The following is a 14,698-nucleotide window of genomic DNA, read 5'->3' as shown; positions in this document are numbered from 1 at the left end:
CACATCTGCTGGGTAAAGACAGGGCCCCTTCCCCCATCTGCTCCTAAAACACACTGGTCTCTTGCACCTCATCTCTCTAGTGACTTAATAGGGCACTCACCAGGGCATGCAGCTTCTCCTCCAGGTCTTGGTTGGTTCTCTGGGAAGCAGTGTAGCTGTTCTGCAACCTATAGAAACAAGTTCGTATGCTTGGGAATGGATCTCAGGCACCTACTCAAGTTGGCTTCATAGGTGCCAAGAAAACCACCAACTCCAGAACTCAGAAATACTGCTACTAAGACAACCAAGCATATTAACTATGCTTCACCTCTGACACATGACTGCTTTCAGACCTCAAGTCACTGGAGGCAAGATGAGGCTGGGGGGGGTGAAAGGATCCTGCAGGAGGGGATGTAGATGACTTTGGAGGACTCCTCTGAGCTATGTCACATCTAAGCACATGACAAGTGACTGGCACTGATTTTTAACTGAGGTACTTTTCAGGTAAACCAATGATGTATTTTCCTGCAGCCACCAGCGGCTTTTTTTGCACACATGCTTACATCTAACAGATGAAGAATTCCCTGCCATCAACCTTTCATGCTGGCAGCATTCCTACACCGTACCTGGGAAGAAGTAATGGCTGCAGAGCCTTTATCTCCCCTAGAGTCTGGAGGTGCACCTTTTCAAGGATGCAGCACACCTTTGATTTGCACAACGAGGCATAACCTGCTCATGCCAGCTGAGGAAGTCTTTGGTGTGAGGGATCTTTCTAACTCTACCCCTCTCATTTACTTTGTCATACCTACGGAATTTGTCCTTGAACTTCTCCAGCTCCTCACGGTTCTGGCCCAGTTCCATCTCCAGATAGTCCTGACCTGACTCCAGTTCCCTCTCCATTGCCTCCATTTTGTTAGTCACGTATGTCAGCCGTCGACGAAGCTCCTCATTCTCATGCTGCAGCAGCCTGGGGCAGGAACCAGGAGCAAGGTACCACTGAGTGCACAAGGAGTATTCCACACCAGACCCCACCCCACTGCCCTGCACTAGGGCCCAAGAGCCCTCACAGGGGCCCCAGGAAGTCAGGAACTGAACACTCAGGAAATTCCAATGCATGAAGCAAGAGGTACATCTCTGTAAGGACAGACAGACAAACACTCTCGGAGCAGGGGCAAAGAAGTACATGCCAGCTGGCCAGCCATAGCTCCCAGCTCCCTCTCAGGTTACAGTGCTTGCATAAAGACAGATGAGCTGTACAGCTCCAGTGTCCTTCATTGATGAATGAAAACCAATCAATAATTTATCCCAGTCCACGTTGGATGAATAGAAGGGAATAATCCTCTCTTTATCTCTGTTAAAGACTTCATCTACTTTCTTTCACATCCACCAACTCCTCTGCCTGCACCTGCACTGGGGATCCATGTTCCCTCCTCCTCCAGCGGGAGGGACATGCAAGGCACAGGTTGGCAAGGCACAGACCAAAGCTCTGCCCACATGGCCCCAAAAAGATTGAAGATCTGAGAGGAGCCTGCAGGGCCAGTCAGCTTCACTGCGCAGGTGGCACAAACAGGATGTGAGGAATCAGCACCCACACAGTTGCAGTATGACAGGCATAAAGGGGGAGCAGGACACTTACTTCATCCTTTCTGCATCCGTCAAGGGTTCCTGCACAGGGAAGAAAACAGCTGTGAGATTCTTTTAGAAGAGGAGTTGGTCTCTCACACTGTCTGTCCTAAAAGGCAGTCTTGGTGGCTAGACCCTAGCTGTGATTCTTCCTCCCCTGCCCTGACAGTTCACACTAGGCAAGCTTTGAACTACAAGGATTTGTATACACTGCTCAGCTGCCTGATACCAAAACACACTGTGTGCTCTGGTTCTGGTAGAAGACTAGAAACCACCACACAAGTTAGGTAACTTTACCCTCCCATGGTGCAATCTCAGCATCTCTTTGGTAACACCATCACCTTAGGTCTTTCAGCTTCCTCCACATTCACAGCTGGTGGGCAGGAGGAATCTCACGGGCCAGCATACACAGGATTCACTAGTCACCACAGCAATTACTTGTGGGGCCCCTGAAGCCCCACAAAAAAATCAAGAGTGAGAATCATTTGGGAGCTGAAAAATGTGGCTACCAATTATATGACCCAGATTGTGCTGCAAAAAGAGGTTTCTTTTTGCAGACCTGAAACCAGCCACTGAAACTATTCTAGGATAGCAGAAGAAATGCTAAAGGCCAGGAAAAGCTGTAAAAGAAAATGTTACGGGCAAGATCCCCAGAGATAGCTGGTGCAGAACAAGGAGACAGAGAGCAGTGACAGGAGCACGCAGCTCAGCTATTCTGAACTCTCTGTGCTAACCCATGAGATGGCTGCTGCCTGCCAGGATTGCTGGGAGATATTTAATTAGCATGAGAAACAACTTTTTTTTATGAAAGCCAAGACTCTGACCATTCTCACAAAGTCCAAAAGGCCCATGGATTATTTTGGTACTTGATACCAAGAGCACTTCACAAACCCAAGTGCAGCCACACTTCAGACAGTTTATTAAGTGTCACAGTCAGCTCTGGGCTGAGAGACCATGTCAGACCGCCAAGGACAAGGCTGTTTTGCTGCTACCAATTCCATAAAGTACACCATCCCAGTTCTGGCCTTAAGACATCATGGGACTGCTTTCTTCATTAATTCACACTTTAAAAGAATGGTCTTTAACACCTGCATTTACCTTCCTGTTCCTAAGGGCAAAGTATCCATCAATTATTTTCTTACCTCCTGATTCCACATGGCAATCAGTTAATTCACACAGAATTATCTAGCAACTGCCTCCCCTGCCCCCACATATACACAAACAGCAGATGATAGTGACCAGGCAAAAGGGATAATGTGATTCTTATTAATACAGGGTAATGGCATTGCCTGAAAGCAGGCTAGAGAAAAGAGGAGAAAGCTTAAATGTCCTGAAACAGCCTTCACACAAAAATCAAGTATGCTGAGGCAGCCAGGCACAGGGCACACACAAAGCACTAGGAACATCCCAGCACCTCCTGACAGCGGAGCTGCCTGCCTCCTGCACACACCTACGACTCAGCAGCCTGAAGGGCCTCCAACCAGCAAACACCTGGGAAGTTTGCAGTGGGGAGAACAGCACCAGTTTCTACCTTCCTTAACTCCTGGGGCCAAAGCTGGTTACTCCCAGGACGATATACCCAGCCTCTAGCACAGCCATGAGTGGCACCCACAAGAGAACAACTTCTGATGATTAAGCACCCACAACATGAGGTCTGGGGGCCTGCTCTCAGTCTCTGCCCTGGGATTACAGATTAGATGAGATCCAGGTAGGGGTTTGGCCTTTGTCAGAGCCCTGCCTGCAAGTTGGTGACCCTGGCACCTACCTTGTTTAGTGCCAGGTTGAAGGAAGGGGAGGATCTAGATGGGGTAGGCCCCTCCTCCCGACTCCAGCATGTTGGAGTGGAGCAGGATCCTTTCTCTGGGTAGTTCGGCTCCACTGTATGCTTCTGCCCAAGCTTAGCACACTGATGGTGTGGCTGTAATAGCTGTGAACAGGGACTGCTTTCATCCCTTCTGCCCTCTGCACTGTTTTTCCATGAAGACAGTGAATGCTGCTGCCCAGAGGATGTCCCTGCCAGCCCCAAGTCTGCCAGCTGCTGCAGCTCATACTGACACAGATCTACTACCCTTCTCTCCAAGGAAAGGAGTTTTCCCTTACTGTCCTTCCTCCCAAGGACAGGTTTCTTTCTTAGTCTGGAAACTCTCTCAGCTTCCTCAGCATACTTTCTCTGGCCTGAAGCCATTCCCAGCCCCTCACTTTTCTTTTCTGCTTTTCTTCTGCTTGGGCAGGGGGATCTTTCAGTTGCATGCTTGGTTTTGACCCCTTTTAGGCGACCTTCCCCTTGGCCTTCTGGCACGGAGCTTCTGGGGAAAAGGGGAGAGTTCTGGTCTTGTGCTGCTCCCCTGGTCTCTCCCAGTGAGCGCAAGCGGTAGGGACTCAGCACCCGCTGGGTAATCTCATCCAGGAATTTGGAGAACTGCAGCTTTTCCTCTGTGATCTTCTCCCTGCGCTTGACAGAGTCAGCGGCCCTGCTACTGCTTTGCTCCAGGGAGCGCTTCTCCCTAGGGCTGAGGCAGAGCTGAGGATCACTGCATTTGCGTGAGCCACGACCATGGCAAAGTGTCTCTACTGAGCGGGACTTGCATAAGCTCTCAGGGCATGAGCCAGTCATGTTGGTCTGCTTCAGGATCCCTTTGAGAGGCAGGTGTGTAGAGGAGACACGAAACTTCCTCGGTGCCAGGACTTCAGGAGGCTCTTTAAATATAAGTGAGCGTTCCAGGCTTCTGCTCTTGAAAGAGCAAGTGGGATGGTGTCCTTCATCTCCAGACACCAGAACTGTCTCCATGCTACGGCTCACAAACTTGCTGCGGTGCCCACGACTGCGGTTTGGGCACCGCTTCCCACTTCGCTGCCCCATCTTCCCACCACGCTGAAGTGCTGGAGAGACAGTAGTCTGGCTCTTGACGTTCAGCTCTGTTCTGCACCCTGCCACTTCCTTCTCACTGCTGGACTCCAGGGACCACGATGAGGAGAAGTTCAGGTTGCAAACCTCAAACCCCTCTGCCTGCTCGAGCTGGCCTGCCTCGGTGTAACTAAACCCTATTTGCTGGTGCAATGGTGTTAAGCCCTTTGTCACCCGGCAAGTTGTTACCTGACTCTGCTCAGCCAAGATCACTCCATCCTGGTCGTCACGAATGATGGGCACCTCATGTCGGATTTCGCGATGCTGCGGGGGCGCCTTGCGGTAAGGCTTCTTTGACGGGGCTGTGCTCGACATCCTCCCACCTGCGTGGCTCCGAAAGCGTGTTACCTACCAACAGCAGAAAGTGCACAGAACAGAGAGTCGCGGCTGCTCCATTGAACCCTGGAAGTGACCCAGCAGGAATTTGGCTCCCCTGAAGTCCCAGAGCAGGTCCCCATGCAGAGTGCTAATAGAGCAGGTAAAGGATGTAGCCACAAGCCTTGAGCAGCAGCTGCAGGAGAGGGAGCAAAGTAAGAGGCAGCTGTGTCCTTCTCCCAGCTAGGGAGAGCAGAGGGCTGGCACATCCTCTCCCCCCTCTACACACGCTCACTCACGTCGTTGTGTGTCCGGATTATATATAGCAAATGAGAACAGACCTCACAGCAGCATATTGATCAGGCTCTTTAGGAAAGGCCTTTTTCAATATGGAAACTGCAAGCCTTACAGGCAGCACTGACAGCTGGAACAGGAGTTATTGATCATGTCCTGTCACTGTCAGCAGGGACTGTGTGGGAGGAGACTTCAGCCATTAAAGAGCCCAGAATTTTTTGGCTTACACTGGGACTAGTGCAGCAGACCACAGGAGATTTGTTAGGAGGAGAACTGATTACTCTGTCAGAAAAGACAAAGACAACCCCCAAGTCACAGGTGGCATCAAATTAGGGAGTAATGGTTTTGACCCCTTGGTATTTAAGGCCAGATTTTGCAACATGGAATGGTTTGGGTTGGAAGGGACCTTAAAGATCATCTCATTCCAACCCCCCCTGCCATGGATAGGGACCTTCCACTAGACCAGGTTGCTCAGAGCCCCATCCAGCCTGGCCTCGAACCTCCAGGGATGAGGAGTTCACAGCCTCTCCAGGCAACTTGTTCCAGTGCCTCACCACCCCTAGAGGGAATAAGTGTACAACATGCAGACATGCAGCTGTACCACTAGTGGAAAGATTTGTTCCTTCACCCTAGCTGTGCTGGGATTCTTCCTGCTGCCAGAACAGTACCAGAGCAAAAAATAGGGTAGAAGAAAAGCAGCTGTCCTGTATACACGGAAAAACACCTTCATTTCCATCTTCTAGGTCTGCAGTTGAGGGCAGGAAGACTTCCCCACAAGCAGCCAAAATGTCAACCACCCTTGCTGTACACAAGACAAGAAGTCTCAGAGCTATCAAGCAGGTGCTGCAGAGCACAGTACCAGACTTTCCTCGGTGACAACAACATATGAATCATTCATAGTTGTCCTATTTGGAGTAAGTGCCAAATTCTTATTCCCCTTGAAAGACCCTTACACTCAGCAAGTCTAGCATCTCTGCAATCCTCAGCAACTGACCTGCAGCCCTTCAAAGTGCAGGACCTGTGTCCACTCAGATCACACTCTCTCCCCATTTCTACAAGCAGGGCCACACAACTCCCTTTTACATACCTGAGTCGATGGCTACCACGGGGCCCGTGACCAAGCAGACTTCACTCGCTTTGTGTGTTGGACAGTGGCGTTTTACATGGTAAGAGTCTAAACAGAGCCTTGAGAATTCTCTCCAGTTCTTATCCTCAAAAATTCTCTCCAATTCTTATCTAGCTGCCTCTTTTGACACCCAGACTGAGTCCCCTGAGAGGAAGGCAAGTAGGAGGTGTCTGCACCAAGCACAGAGCAATCCCAAGCCATAACTGGCTTTACACTTCACAGGTACATTTGCAAGCCACCCTTCACTCTGCTATAAACATGAGCTCAAAAGTTTCTCACACCTTTCCACAAACACAAACAACTTCCTAGGACTAACCTGTAAATCTCTCCTATCAGAATGCTGGGAACTTCCCCTTGCTGCAGTCATTCCCTCAAAGTCCCTTTTCCTAAAAAGACTCAAGTAGATGCAGAGATCTCTAATATTTTAGAAAAATTACATCCATAATACTGAATGCACATTTCACTGTATCCCTAAGCAAAACAGATAGGTCTGATTTGCTGGGAAGACATTTCTCTCTTTCAAAAAGAAAAGCCACAAGAAGGTTTGTAAATGGCCTGCTATCAAACAGGTGATCTAGGGGACTCTTCTGTCAATTTCTGCCAGGCTAAGGACAGGAGATGTGCATGAAGATATGCCCAGATGAAATCACAATAATTTCTCTAGTTCATAAGGATATGAGCACTTACCAGCCTGGGCTTAAATTCAAAGCCTCATGAAGTCAGGACACTCACTCAGATGACCTGAAGAAGAGAAACCAATAGCTTAGCATCCACCAAAACAGCCAGCTTGAAATCTCATCCCATAAAAATGTAAGGCATAGGGAATATTTATAGCCAAGCACAACTGGGATGGCCACCTCATTCCAGATACCTGCCTCAACCCACATCAGATCTTCTGAAAGTAATGAAAATGAACTTACAAATACCTGGCCACATAGCCCAGCAAGAGCCAGAAAGGCACATGGCAAGGAAATATTCAAGGCACTCAGGCAACTGGAATCACATAAACTCAAAACTGATGAAGCAATGGCTTCAAAGCAACATTGGTTCCAGAAAGGACTAAACAAACCTCCTTTAGAATGGGACCCTCCCAGCTAATCTTCCCTGCCAATGCAGAGGGATGCTAACTGTGAAGCTTTCAGTACAGAAGTTTGGTGCTGCTAACAATTATCTCACTCACCCTTTTAAGTCAGTGTTTTTCACCCACAAATGAGCTGGCAATTATCAGGCTTTTGTTTGAGCCAAAACATTTGTGCCTAGAGCTGTGATAACCCACACCTCCACAAGGGAGGAGGGCAAGCTACTCTCTGATTGCCATCAAGCAATATATCACACTCTACCTTGCTGTTAACAGACTTCTGTAAAATATCCAGCCAACCATGGATACAAAACAGGAACAGACACAACCTTCCTCTCTGGTCAAAGCCTGGGGTATTTAACTGGTTTTGTCTGGGATAGAGTTAATTTTCTTCCTAATAGCTAACAAGTGCTGTGCTTTGGATTTCGGATGAGAATAATGTTGATAACACATTGATGTTTTAGATGTTGCTAAGCAGTGTTTACATTAAGGCAAAGATTCTTCAGCTTCTCACCCTATCAGTGAGTAGGATGAGGGGCACAAGAAGCTGAGAGGTGACATGGCCAGGACAGCTGACCCCCATTGCCCAAAGGGATGTTCCATATCATATGGTATCATGGTCAGTACACAAACTATGGGAAAAGGTGGCCATGCACCACTGCTCAGGAAATGGCTGGGCATTGGTCAGCAGGTGGTGAGCAATTGCACCGTGCATCCCTTGTTTTGTATATTCTACTTATTTTATTATGATCCCTTCCTTTTCTGTCCATTTAACTGTCAGTATCTCAACCAACAAAATTTTACTTCTTTCCAAAATCTCTCCCCATTCCACTGAGGAGTAAGAAGTGAGCCAACAGCTTTGTGATGCTTAGCTGCCAGTGGAAACTACCACAACAGGTACCCATCACTACAAGAAGAGAGCTGGGTTAATCTGGGTTAGTCAGCTGTAAGAGAGTAGCTTTGTAGCCATCACTCTGCCACTGGCATGAGAGTAAAGCCTTCAGTAAAGCCTACCTTTCCCTGAAGCACTATTGCTGCTGTGCTGCTTTTTCCATGTCAGTGGCATGAAGCCCTGGGAGGTGGGACAGGAGGCCGGGTGTGGAGCAGCAATACACATGCAGGGAGAGTCAGACTGAAGGTGAAAGGAACAAGCAAGAAACCAGGACCATGCAAAATCAAGTTCTGCCAAAACAAATTGAAGTGCTGGCCCTGCCCCAACAAGCTGTCTGGCCACTTTCCTTGTTACAATGCTGGAGTCGGGTCTCAACTAGCACACGGAAAATCAGCTTCACAACAGTGGAACTACTCTGTGGGGCAAACTGTAAATTATGATAGGAGAAAGAAAGGGAGAAAATGCACCTCTAGGAAGGATCAGACCAGCATAGCTTGAATCTGCTTTCCATCAACTCCCAGCAGAAGCTGGTTCAGCATCATGGCATAAACACCAGCCACATGGCAGACAGACAGAGGTTTCCAGGAACAGCTGCACCCATGGGTCCATGCATGTTTCCACTGCAGCTGTGCTCAGAACGAACATGCCAAAGGCCTCCCTGTCTCTCAGCACACTGTTCCTCAGGCTCAAACAGAACTCTCCTGCTTCCTATCCTAGAGGCAGCAACTATGCTACCTGCCATCTCATCCCCACTTACCTGGAAAAGATACCAGGATTTGAAATCTACCTTCATTATCTGAGAATTTCCATAGATAGTTAAAAACTCACAAGGCTGCCAGGCAACTTTCCCTCAAGCAAGGACTTACAGATCCAAAGTGACGACGTGTCCAAACATTTCTGGTCGTTTGTCTCCGAATCAGCTTTCTCCTGTCAGTATTCAGCAGCATCTGGCCAACAGCTCCTGAAACATGAGAAAGGAAACTTGGTGTCAGTCACCTATCAGCACAAAACATGGAAACAACCAGGCATGCTCAGAGCAACCCATAGCCAGGTGACAGGGCAGAAGTCGACAGCAAACTGCTGCACCATCAGACCACTATCTAATGCCAGGTAAAATGCCTTCACTGTAAAAGCTCCAAGTCTTCACTGTATCCCAGAAAGCACAGGTCTTTTAACTATCTCTCCACCGAGCAGGATGCCTGTGCAGACCAGTTGCTGACCATGGAAAGGCAGCAGGTTTTTCTACATAGCTCCAGGGGTCCCTGCTTCCCCACCTGCATTCCTGTCCACCATCCAGAATCCAATTGCTGTCATTCTGCTCCAACCCCTCTTCCACACAAACCTAATTTTGTTTTGCAGACATCCCTGCAGTGAACAGCACAGCAAAGGCCTCCTCATCTACAATAACTGAGCATCTCTTGCTACCACAGAGTGAGAATCCCGAGGTGGTTCAATTCACCACACCTCTGTTCAGAGAGGAGCAGATACTCTCTGCAGAACAGATGGACCTTGTGCTCCAAAGCAGAAATGGATATAGGTAATATCCAGAAATAGAAGAAGGCACTAATTCTGCTCATCACACTATTCACAAGTCTCTCTCTGAAGGAGCTTGCTGTCAAGTCCACATTAAGACTACCCTGCAGAAGCTCAATTTTAGCCTGGAGCTACAGCAGAAGGCAGCTCTTCAGCTATTTTAATTAGCACTGTACAAGAGGAAACTAAAACTCCTAGTTCTTTTTATCTATCCTTTCCACCTCTCATCAGTAATGCTCCTTAACATTTACAGTCTACCAGTCTATCACCTGCAGTAGGTCCAATTCTATTGTCTTCTAGCTATTACCCACTGTTGTTCCAGTAGGATTTCTAAGGTCACTCACAATAAGAGCTTCACTGGAATGGCTTACTAAGGGCCACGAGGCTCACACTGACAAAACACGCAAACTCTTTCTTCACAGGGACACCATGTCCTGGTTACAGCTGGGACAGAGTTAATTTTCTTTCTGGTAGCAGGTACAGTGCTGTGGTTGGGATTTGGGATGAGAATGATGTTGGTAACACACTGGTGGTTTAGTTGTTACTATGAAGTGTTTACTCTAACTCAAGGAATTTTCAGTTTCTTGTGCCAGTGACAAGGTGCATGAGAAGGTGGGAGGAAGCATAGCCAGGACAGCTGACCAAGCTCAGAGGGAGCACAGTCAGGACAGCTGACCCAAACCAAGCAAAGGAATATTCCATACTTAATGGCATCATGCTCAGTACATAAATTGGGGGGAGTTTCTGGAAAGTGCCAACTGGTGCTTGGGAAGAGACTGGGCATTGGTCAGCGGGTGGTGACCAACTGCATTGTGCATCCCTTTTTTTTCTCAGGTTTTATTCCTCTCTCCCTCTCTCCATTACAATTGTTATTATATTTTACTTTATTTAAATTATTAAAGAACTCTAATCCCAACTCACAAGTCTTACTTTTTTCCAGTTCTCCTCCCCATCCCCCTGGGAGCAGAGGGGAGAGTGACCAAGTGCCTGTGTGGTGTTTGGTTGCCAGCTGGGATTAACCACAACACAGTGACAGAGTGCAGCTGCACAGGCAACACACAGGCTTGATTCTAGCTGACTTTACCAGAGAGCAACCCTCAGTGTAAAATCCACTTGCAGGGTAGCTCTGTTCTCTGTGTGATCTGAGAAAACCAAAACCTTTACCACACACCACAAATAGATGTCATCTCACACGGAATTGCTTAAGACAGTTCTGTGGGCCCTGTACAGAATAAACAGCCACTTGGCATGCATACAAAACCACACCACCACCCATGAGCATTGCTTTATATCCAGTAACAAGAAAGAGGTCCCTAGCAGAGAAAGGAAGGTTCAAACAGGAATGCTTTGGACAAAAAGGGAAAGAACAGGAGAAATAAAAAAGGCAACATTTATAGGCACCTAGTGTCTTCCTCATATTTGGCAAGTCCCTTGAGACCTGAGGTAGCCAACAGTTTGATTCTAAGATGCACACAATTTCTGCCTGCTTGTAGTTGCAGCAGCTGAACACTCCCTGCAAAGAGGCAGAGGACTTGCAGGCTTTTCCTCATCATCACCTTCTCCTGTGTTGCCTTTTCTGACCTTATAAAACAGCCTTCTTACCACGGCTGAGGGTCAACAGGGTCCCTTCCTCAAGAAAAATACAGTGATTATAATGCAGATACAGTTTCTTATTTCAGGTACTGTATCACTTTTCCAGCTTTTTTCCTCTTAACAGCAGCATTTCTTTAGCACTGCTTTTTATTCAGAAAGATAAATTTGCATTAATGAAAAAATACATTCCATAACACAATCACAGTCACATTTGTTTCTAATGCAACACTACAGAAAGATTTTTTTGTGGCTATCAGTGTCAGCACACTCCAAAAACTTGCAGGTACAATACCTACAAGTAACAAAACCAAATGTCCTGTGACATATATCTGATCACCACAGTTAACCTGGAATATTGCTCTCTGTAGGCCGACCTATATTCTGCATGCATATCCAATACAGGATATTGGCACATCCTGCTTTAGGAGGTATCAATATTTCCTGACTAGCTTCATGAAAAGCAAACACAAGAGAGTTTTGTCTAGTTGCCTTCCTGTGCTTATGGATAGAGGAAACCTTAGATTTCAGAAGTCCCAAGCCAGACTACCTGAGCAGCTGCTGCAGAAAGCCTGACCAAGACAACTAACCAGGGAGATGGATAATGCAATAACTGCACCAAGGGATGTCTGTCCAGGACACGAAGACAAGCTGTGTGAAGTTAAAAACAGCACCTGTAGACTGCTGGTGCCAAGCACAATGGAAAAGGACTGCAAGGTTATTAAAGGGCCCTTTAACATTTAATGAGAGAGATCTTTTCATTCAGAGAAGGCATCTCAAAAGAATGTTCAGATCCATTCTACTGCTGGCTATGTTAGAAGCTCATTTTAAAATAAAAGGATGACAGCTCCAATGCAGACTCACATCTCAGTACTGCTTGTATGTTAATGCTCACGATTCAGATCTGAGTAATAGCATTATAGGGACTCTTGGATTAAAATAGAATTTCAGGAGGATTATTGCTCATTCCTGCTTTTCCATACCAATTAACCTTGACTTAGGCAGAAACCTCTGTTCTCTGCATGGGAACAATTCCAAGAGCTATCAAGAAAAAGGGATCAGGCTAGCTGTTGAACAACAGTCCGTGTAACAAGCCCTACTTAACACCTAACACATTTCCAAAGAAAATTAAATCCCTGGACTCCAGTCATACACAGTTCCTGTTGAATGGAAATACCACAGGACATATCATGTATCAGTCACATCCACTGCACCAGGCAGAATTCTCTTAAAAATTATCAGAATCACACTTTTCTTACAGTCCTGCTCTCTCCTTCCACAATACAAAGATCTCAGTCCCCATAATTCAGTTGCACTCTACACCCTTAAATGTGCATTTTATTATCTACTCTCTGCTGTGTCAAGAGTAGCTTAGCTTCCCTAATTCTTTTATAGAAGTCAGGACTGGTCAACATTGACCAAGAAATGCTAGCATCACTAACATGTAACTGGAATAGAATGCAACAGCTGATTAACATCTGAACAGGAACAGGGCAGGAAGCAAAGGACCAGAATTCAATCCCCAGAAGGAATGTTAATGGAGAATAAAAATACCCAGGGGAGATTTTGACCAGGAAATGAGCACCAGCTTTTTAATACATACAAAGCATAGAACCACCATTAATGGCTACACCTGAAATTGCACAAGAGCCAGCTCAGCAAAAGGTCATTTACCAAGCTACCTTTAGCACAGACAGCTACATCAAGGGCTAATGACAGCTTCTCATTCAGAACTGCTGACACACCAGAAGCGTGTTTAGTTTGCTCAGTGATCCTTCCAACTCTCACAAGTTCAGGCTACAAACTTTCAGAGTCACTTCATCTTAGCACCCTGGGTTTCATGTCCTTCCTCACTCTGTCTTCTTACCTGTTCTTTTAAGATCTCCCATGAGAAGACTTCTGGAGAATATTGCTCAGAAATTTAAAGAAATACCAGAACATTAGATAAAAACTCATGGAGATTAGGAGAACTCTCCAAAGTCTCTGGAAGTATCTGGATCCAGCTAGAAAAAGCAAATCTTGATACTCTAACAACATGTATCTGGATAAAGCTGATACTTCACATGAAGGAAATTTGGGAGTCAAGGCCTTAAACCTTCTCTAACACAAGCAAGGGAATGGCTACCACAAGAAAACATTTGAAGAGAAGTGGAAGAGGGAGATTTCTGTAGAAAATCATCATGCAGGAATTCCTTTCCCAGACCTCTGTCATATCCTGTGCTGTGTAGGAGGGGAAGAAGAGAAGAAAAATCATACATTACCTTCCTAGAACATAAAATCAAAAGGCATTTAATTAAGACAAGGTAGAAGCAGCTTTAATTTTTTAACTACTGAAAGGCAGACTCTCAGCCCCTGTAAGTATTCCCTGAGTCTCACATAACCCCCAGCAAGTAATATCAGCAGTCCTCTTGTTTCAAGCTTTGGTTCAGAAGTTCTGGGCAAACGGCAATCTCCATCTCTTCAGTGCCAGGAACTGAATGTCACCGAGCTGCCCCTCTAGCACAGATACAGTAATGCCACAGAATGCTCCATTGCTGGAGCATTCAACGATACACTTGCCACAATCCACTCTCCAAAACATGCCCTCTGTCTGAGACTCTCAGTGATGCACAGATGGGTGACACACTATGCACTATCTACACAGTGGGACAATGGAGCAGAGCACATTATTTGCATTATTTACAGGGGACAGATGGACAAGTTGCTACAGTGACCTAGCCTACAGAGCATCTGCAATGCTGAGGAGGCGCTAAGTCCAGCTCTAATGCTTGCAGGTGCTAATAAAAACAAATTCAAAAAATAAAACAGCTCTTTACAGCAGTCAGCTTTATTCTGAAATGCTATCACTACAACCACGCTTGCAGAGTAATTCACATGCCAGTTTTGTTCCCACAGAGCCTTTACCAGCAAGAAGAACATAAGATGTATTGACTAGATTTATCCTTTTCAACCAGAAAGAGAACTGACATCTGCAGTACTTACTTATTCCTTGGCCATAAGTTCTGTATGTGTGTAAGTCACCACATATAGCAGGTGGCACATACTGTTGGGAGACACAGCCCAGGAAGCAAACAGCATCAAAATTGGGTGATGTTTATTTCAAGCTACATATGAAGAAAAGTAACAAAATTCAGCTCAAACCTGCTCAGCCATCTGATTTTTTTCAAACATTAAACATTTGTGCCAGGTTTTAAGATGTTGCTTTTGCTGACTGAACAGACAGGACGCTAACCACGTTGCAGGCACTTTTATCAGTAGGCAGAGGACAAATCTTAACATTACAGGGGTCTCACATCTGCTCTAGACAGGAAAAGGCCTCATTTACAAGGAGGATCAACCTACTTTAATTGAACATTACAGTTA

The 14,698-nt window shown here is 46.4% G+C and overlaps 1 protein-coding gene across 3 annotated transcripts in view; it reads right to left on the bottom strand.

The window, feature by feature from the left end:
• The window catches only part of TJAP1 (tight junction associated protein 1), a 40,365-nt gene that overhangs the window by 8,180 nt on the left and 17,487 nt on the right, over positions 1 to 14,698 (bottom strand). For all 3 annotated transcript variants that reach the window (XM_041477034.1, XM_041477035.1, XM_041477036.1), the window contains exons 3-8: positions 9,079 to 9,173; positions 6,930 to 6,983; positions 4,697 to 4,855; positions 1,616 to 1,644; positions 785 to 946; positions 101 to 167 (exon numbers count right to left, since the gene is read on the bottom strand). In XM_041477034.1, the coding sequence (XP_041332968.1) occupies positions 101 to 167; positions 785 to 946; positions 1,616 to 1,644; positions 4,697 to 4,822 (384 nt within the window). In that variant the 5' untranslated portion in view covers positions 4,823 to 4,855; positions 6,930 to 6,983; positions 9,079 to 9,173. The remainder of the gene's footprint in view (positions 1 to 100; positions 168 to 784; positions 947 to 1,615; positions 1,645 to 4,696; positions 4,856 to 6,929; positions 6,984 to 9,078; positions 9,174 to 14,698) is intronic.

This window comes from Pyrgilauda ruficollis, unplaced genomic scaffold (genome assembly GCF_017590135.1).
Source record: "Pyrgilauda ruficollis isolate IOZ18807 unplaced genomic scaffold, ASM1759013v1 scaffold4, whole genome shotgun sequence".
Taxonomy (NCBI): domain Eukaryota; kingdom Metazoa; phylum Chordata; class Aves; order Passeriformes; family Passeridae; genus Pyrgilauda; species Pyrgilauda ruficollis.
Note: the sequence above shows the minus strand (reverse complement) of the source record. Positions and strands in the feature narration are given on the sequence as shown.